Source organism: Gadus morhua, chromosome 15 (assembly GCF_902167405.1).
Source record: "Gadus morhua chromosome 15, gadMor3.0, whole genome shotgun sequence".
NCBI lineage: Eukaryota > Metazoa > Chordata > Actinopteri > Gadiformes > Gadidae > Gadus > Gadus morhua.
Genome location: NC_044062.1, coordinates 3560201 through 3567620, shown reverse-complemented (window position 1 = coordinate 3567620; position 7420 = coordinate 3560201). Strand labels below are relative to the sequence as shown.

The following is a 7420-nucleotide window of genomic DNA, read 5'->3' as shown; positions in this document are numbered from 1 at the left end:
TTACATTTCTAAACCAATGAGTACTTTTAATTCAAGGGTGTATGATCTATGTGGAGTACAACACAAACAATAATACAAAAAGGCTTTTTCCTATAAATATATACAATATAATTGAATATCAATATTAAAACGACTTATTAAAATCGGTGGACAAAATTAAAAGATCTCGGGCTTCTCATTCAGAACAAAACGCTGTTCTCCCGTAAACCCTTTTACTTGTTTACAGGCCAATGGTCTTGGCCTCTCCAATATGGCGGCGACGTTGACGTGCCACAGCAACGGGTCGAAGCAGTCAATGCGGTGTCTAGAATGCACGTCTACGGTTTGGCATCTTGTTGCTCGTCCTCCACTACGCACTATTTGGCGTTCTCACTTGGCAACGGAGCCTTCACTTGCTACCGCTAGCTGCTCAGGACCCACGGACAACTGTCGGGGCCCCGGGTGGATTGACAACTACAGACAACACGTATGTTTTCTCCAGCCCATGGCTGAAGACATGAATACGTTGAATGAAATGTAAACGCGGTGAAAGGACAATTGATGTGATCACACAACTGGAAGGAATCTGTCTCATGAGAAGAACACGGGAAGGTTTTCTTTCTCATTTTATCTTGATGAAGAAGAAGGGGGCTAGTCGTAGCCAGGAGAATTAGCTCACATTTGCGCCACAGTCTGGAATATTAAACGTGAGTCATTTCCCTTCTTCGTGTCACAGAAAACAGAGACTATGAAGACTCTTATGTAACCGTGATCGGTCGGATGTGGATCCATTCGGATGAGTAACCAGTTCGCAGGTAAGAAATGGACAAGATCGGCTCAACGCCCTTGCTGATTTTGGTGGTGATGCTAATGCGATGCCAGTGGTGGTGAACTATTTATATTCTTTAGATGACACGTTTCGCAACAGTCTCATCAATACCGTCCATCCATGCCCATCACCTTTCAGTGCATTTCACTTTCGGGAGTGAAGTAAAAATGGCATATGGATGCCCTGCAAAAGGGGATGTGTGCATAGATAGCAAGGAGTGTAAGTACATTATGGCTTATTGTATTATCATGCCATTGAAAAATTGCATGATAATACTTTAGAGCCTGGAGGACTGAGTCTCCCAATCTTAGGAGTCATGGTAAGTGTGGTTTCAAGACATCTTGTGACCAGACAAGATAAAAGAATACAGTAATCTACCATCAACTTAAGCAAATGCAATTTTTAAATGTTGCTTTACGTTTGCGAATGTCAAGCACCTATTTAAGTCCTCAACATCGAGACCTAATAAGGCAGCACATTTGGTCGATTCTGTGGTTAGGGACTGGATGGTCTTGGCATAAACAACATTAGTTAGATCATGTTCACAATAATACAAGACCTCCCCGAAATTCCTGGCTTCGTTTGTAATAACAATTTTGAATCGTATAACTTTTAATCGACTTGCATCCAATAATTACTTATTCAGTTTTGCATTTAAAAAAACAAAACAAAAACTTTTCAGAAAAATAACTTACGACAAACTATTTATTCCACATTCACCAAATCCAAAGTAAACCCATCCTATATTGAATGCAACTTGGTTGTAAAACCACGGTGTCTATCTTCCTGCCACTTAGACAGGTTCTGGAAATGTACCAGTTGCCATGTAGAGCAATTAAAGTGGGATGGAAAAATAAACAAGTCGCATCATTGCTCAAAGCAAATCTGCTCTTGATACACCAATTACCCTGAGGCTTGGTTATGCGCTTTTCGCTAAGCATTGGAAAATCAATATAATCTCAGAATGTCATGTACGATTTGTGGGGAATGATTAACCTTGAGCCCTAAAAGATGGGGGATTTCGGAAATTAACTGAAGCACAATTTGTATGACGTGATCTTTTTATTTTGTTGCCGTTCGTTGTGTATGATGGTTGTTTGTTCTTCTCCTCAGGTGTGTTAGTTCCTCTAGAAGAAAAGCAAAACTCGACTTGACTAGAAGGTTAGAGGCAGAGCAGCATGTTGGAGGAGGACATGGAGGTGGCCATCAAGGTGGTGGTGGTGGGGAACGGAGCGGTGGGCAAGTCCAGCATGATCCAGCGCTACTGCAAGGGGGTCTTCACCAAGGACTACAAGAAGACCATCGGGGTGGACTTCCTGGAAAGACAGATCATGTAAGCTGCTCCCATGTTCGCCCTGGACGGGCAGGACAGCAGTGCCTTTTGGTATTGTATTTTACGGTATTCTTTCGGGGTCTAATTTTCTCCTTTTAATTGGAATGATCAAAGGGGAATTATGAGCATAAGTGGCAGCAACCATGTCCCTGGAAGTTGTTCTGGTATCACTGGTGATTACACGTTGGCTACATTCATTGAGGATCCCTACCAGTTTGAACATTCACTTTTTTTTAGAGCATGTGACAGGTAAGGTAAGAACTGAAGGACTGGAGGATTTATTGGCTGATTAAAGGCGATATATTATTGGTATACTTACCAAACTAAATAGGGACTGTCGTATTATGAAGCCTGATTTTAAATATTTTGGCTCTGTGATTTATCTCGTCTTTGGCAATGGAATAGAGCAGTGTCATGTCATTTTGATAGATTTGCACAAGTACATCTTTATGGTGGGCAACACACTGTTTGTGACGCATACTATGTAGTAAAACACTTTCCATTTGTCTAATTGGCTTTTTGGCTTTATTTTTCTAACAATTTCATTTATATCTCAAATCTGAGCCTGGGGTTTGGTGCTATGGGGTGTAACGGAACAGAAACTATATCAGGATTCCACAGGACACAAGACATTGTCCTGCGCACCACCCTTCCCTTTTCTCTGGTAAAGTGGAGTCACGGTCCTCCAGATTACACAATGTCCCCGGCGGGCTGAACAGCTGTGTGTGCAGCACGCTCGACGTTGTGCAGGGAGGGGGCTGGCCTTTCATTTCCTCCGTGAATGTTTCAGCGTGAACGACGAAGAGGTGAGGCTGATGCTCTGGGACACGGCCGGCCAGGAGGAGTTTGACGCCATCACCAAGGCGTACTACCGTGGTGAGCTCCCATGTCGACGTCTAATTGGGACCTCTCCCTCTGCTCCATAACACTCACCTTCCATCAGGCTCATCACTGATGGCTTTAGCACCAATATGGACCCAAACGTGGATTCGATTAGAGGGATACTCCGGTTAAATGTTGAATAAAGGGTTAGAAAAAATGCACTCCAGTTGCACGAGAAGTGTTTTTATCGCGGTTAAAAAATGATTTCAATGATTGTTCACAATTCAAAACATTAACTTTGTTTGCCGTTTTACTATTTTGCTCGCATCCTTTAAAATTGAGTGCTCTTGCAATTACCACCGTATAATTTCATTCGTTGTTGATATTTAATTAGGCGCTGCTGCTTTCACCCCAAACGGTTTCAGTGCAATTAAATTGAAATGCTCCCGCTTGATTGGTCTCATCATTCAATGTCACTTTACCCACGTGCGCTGTCCCCCGCAATTATTCCATTACTTCTCTTTCAGTACCTGCTCCGTTAACTCCTTCTTTGTGGACAGTGAAACATCCAGTGTGTGTGTGTGTGTGTGTGTGTGTGTGTGTGTGTGTGTGTGTGTGTGTGTGTGTGTGTGTGTGTGTGTGTGTGTGTGTGTGTGTGTGTGTGTGTGTGTGTGTGTGTGTGTGTGTGTGCGCGTGCGTGCGTGTGCGCGTGTGCGTGTGTTTCCAGGTGCTCAGGCGTGCGTGCTGGTGTTTTCCACCACCGACCGGGAGTCCTACCAGGCCGTCAGCAGCTGGAGGGAGAAGGTGGAGGTGGAGGTGGGGGACATCCCCACCGTCCTGGTCCAGAACAAGATTGACCTTCTGGACGATACGGTCATCAAAAAGTAAGTGCTTGGGATACATTGGAGATCAAGAATAGCTTTCCACAGTTACACTGTGAATACCTAATAAGGGCTAGATTGCTGCATTACAACAATTTTGTTATTTATCTTTTCTTCAATGGGATTCTACGGTGAGATCAGATACAGGCCAGCAGGTAGAGGTGAGGCGTCTAGTTCAAGACTGTGGATATCAGGGTTCAAACCAAACTTCATTCACGTTGACGTGTCAAGTGAGAAGCAGCTGTGTTTTGATGCAATCGGATCCAACGCAAGCAAAGCCAGCCAGAGTTCGTGTTGACGCTCCCTCGATCGCATCCGCAGTCGGATTCCACAGGCCTTGAAATGACGTAACCATGTGTTGTTTTTCCTGGACTGTGGTTGAAACAGCTCACTTTTATGTCAGAAGCTGCTTCTTTCCCCTAGTGTTGAAACGACTGTCGTAGCGGAACATTTTGCGGGTCGTTTATTCTTTCTCAATATCTTTTTGAATTATTTTAGTGTATTTGTAGGTTAGGGGTATAACTCATGATAAGGCCTTGTTGTTTAAACAGTCACTATGAATCCGCTGCTACGTCTGCGTGTGTGTCCGTGTTGTGGTCCTAACTCTGTGTGCTTCTCTCCAGCGAAGAGGCAGAGGGTCTGGCCAAGAGGTTGAAGCTGAGGTTCTACCGAGCGTCAGTGAAAGAGGACCTCAACGTCAACGAGGGTGAGCGACCGAACCATTGAGCGATGTACAAGCTGCGCTCGACAATTAGGAACACCCCACTGACCGGGTGTCGCCCTGGGACCTCTGTTTCTTTTGTGGTTGTAGTTTTTAAATACTTGGCCGAGAAGTACATCCAGCGGCTGAAACAGCAGACCGCCGAGGAGCCAGAGGTCGTTCACACCACGAGCAATAAAATAGGTACGTGTTGACGCTCTCTGAGGCCTCTCCCAGCCCTCCTCAACCCCCACGCTCCAACTGTTGACCGCTCATCCTTATGTCTGCAGGTGTGTTCAATACCACTGGTACGAACGTCAGCAACCAGAGCTCCAGTAACGGCCACGAAGTCATTAGTTTACGACCCAACAAACAAAGAACCAAGAAGACAAAAAATCCCTTTGGGAGCTGCAGTTTACTCTAGAATCTACCCGGAAAGCTTGGTGCCTACCTTGGAGAATGCTATTTAATAGCCCTGATGGATCACTGCTGTTGGCTGATTGGGAGGCCATAATCAGAGACCAAAGCGAAGGGAGGGTAATGGTTTTTATTTTACTTTTTTTCTAATTTTCCCATTTATTTTCTAAGCACAACACCTTTTTCAATCAGATTTCGATCGGCCTTTCCTACCGTCCAAAAATGCAACAATTCAAAATAAAGTCAAATGTCAATTATAGTTACCGATATTTCTCTATATATTTGTGCTATTTTCATTTGAAAAAATGTTAATACCTTAGATATCATCAATTCCGTTATCAAAATTAGCAAACGTTAATTCGTCATTTTTTGTAAATTAATATCTAGCATTGTGGATTCAAATAAGCCGTCTAAACTATGACTATTTCTGAACGGGTTCGGTTGTGTCTCTCTGTGGATCATGAATGACATGAATGAGTGTTTGACAAACTGAATTGGAATGCAATGGTCTGTGAATTTGAATATGAACTGCAGAAGGGTGACATGTTTATTGGAAAACATGTGTATCACGAAAAACGTGTAAATGTAAGTCGATTTTTTTTCCATTCCACTATTTTGGAAATGTACACCTGTGCAATATGTTTGTATTGTAAGGGATTAAACCGCAGATTATTTTGTACCATATTTTTCTAACGCTCTACGGAATATGGTTCAATATACACTGTTCACGTCACAATCATAACACTAACAATTACAATGGGGGAGATTTAGTTGTGTAAAAGGTATTTTTATAACAACCAGTGTTTCGTGATGCACAGGTGTTGCCTAACACCATAATCATAGTGCCAAACCACGTTTCACCGTCAGGGTAGTGTTGAAATGTTCTAAAGCTGCAGCAGATATTTTAATGTCTTTTAATGGTTAACCAAATATTGGCACAAAAGCAAAGAAAAAGATATAGCTGTGTCTTATAACACTTGTTGACAGTTGAAGTACGGTTGATAAGGTCAACCTAATGCTAGATGTTTATGTGAATTATACGTCTTCGCACTAAATTATGTTATTTTTAATCTAGTCAAAAATAGTAATAAATGTTTACATTTTCCATACTGCTACATCTAAGCGGGCTTTACTCTGGTACTGCTTCAAGTAATACATTATGTAGTCACACACAATAGTAGGCAGTATTATTTGCCTTGTATGCCTGTGGCCTATCAAACACAAACTAACGAAACAGGACTTTACATCTTTTAGAATGTTTTGTAAAATTATTTTCTCATGGTTACCAGACTGGGTGGTGTCAAATAGAGTGAAATGCCACTTATCTGGTTGTTTGAGCCAGAGTGAGATCTGAGATCTAACGGCTTATACGAGGGGGTAGACTTAAGTTGCGTGCTAGACTACAGGCTTGTTTGGATAGGTTTTGAATTCCATGCACATTTCATGTGTTCTTTATAGTACAGTGAATGATGTTATTTCCCAGTTCGACCTAAAATCGTTCAGGTAAAACTAGCCTAATATGTCGTCATGCGAAAAACGTTTGAATGCAAAAAGATAGAAAATAAATAAATGCACATAAGACATTGCTGAATTATTTTAAAGAATGTGCTGAAAATATTTCTGAGTATTTTCAAATGTATTTTTCATAGTTTTACTTTTTTCTCTCCCCTGATACGTCAGACTCGGAAACAAATACAATGTGATTCCTACTAGTTTGTTTCATTTCACACTGAACACCATTAACTGTGTAAAGTGTGGGAAATATATTGTCTTCAAATGTGTGTCTTTACTTTAATACCAAGATGTAGTTATGATTGAATAATCTTATCCTTTCACTGCATTCTGACCAACCTGTACTAGGGGGCTCTGTAGAACCAACTCTTTTTCATTGATACAATTGAATGATGACCCTGAATGCCTGAATGCCTTGTTCTCATTGACATTACTCAGTACCTTTTAATGCATCTTTAGTTTCAAATACCTGCCTGCACATTCATTTTTAATATAAATTAGATTTAATTTGTTTTTTCCCCTCTTCTTTGTATCAATCCATATACTTTGGCGGTTTCGTTTTGGACTGAATGGATTTTAGTGCACTTTATTAACAAGATGATGTCCAGATTATACATTTTTAACATAACCATTACTTGTGTGCTGTCACTCAGGTGTTGTAAAAAAAAAAAGGTTTTGTCTTCTTGCTATTGTTCTATTCCACTGATGCCTTCATACGTAAGCTGTACGAATTCATTCTTCTTTTCTTTTAGAAAAACATTAGCTTAGTGTATTTTTATTGATTTAGTTATGTAAATGTATCTTAAGAGGTTGAAGGTGTATGTGGCACACATGTATACACTTGATTGCGTTCGATTTGAAAATGTGTTGATATTTGATCGTAATTTCACCAAAATAAAGTCTTACATTTGGCTACTGCATCCAGTGTGGTTTTCAAAGTTCTAGCT

At 41.2% G+C, this 7420-nt stretch overlaps 1 protein-coding gene across 4 annotated transcripts; it reads left to right on the top strand.

Annotated features, from left to right (window-relative positions):
- Nucleotides 1–303: 303 nt before the first annotated feature.
- On the top strand, nt 304–7393 carry rab23 (RAB23, member RAS oncogene family). Of its 4 annotated transcripts, none has more exons than XM_030378588.1 (8): nt 304–466; nt 716–794; nt 1922–2141; nt 2932–3017; nt 3691–3847; nt 4468–4550; nt 4656–4748; nt 4835–7393. In XM_030378588.1, the coding sequence occupies exons 3-8, from the start codon at nt 1987–1989 to the stop codon at nt 4966–4968; spliced, it is 708 nt and encodes a 235-aa protein (XP_030234448.1). In that variant the 5' UTR covers nt 304–466; nt 716–794; nt 1922–1986; the 3' UTR covers nt 4969–7393. The 4 variants fall into 4 exon arrangements, with proteins under 4 accessions (XP_030234448.1, XP_030234447.1, XP_030234446.1 ...); XM_030378586.1 differs by having other exon boundaries at nt 308–591; XM_030378587.1 differs by lacking the exon at nt 716–794 and having other exon boundaries at nt 304–686.
- The last annotated feature ends 27 nt before the right edge of the window (nt 7394–7420 follow it).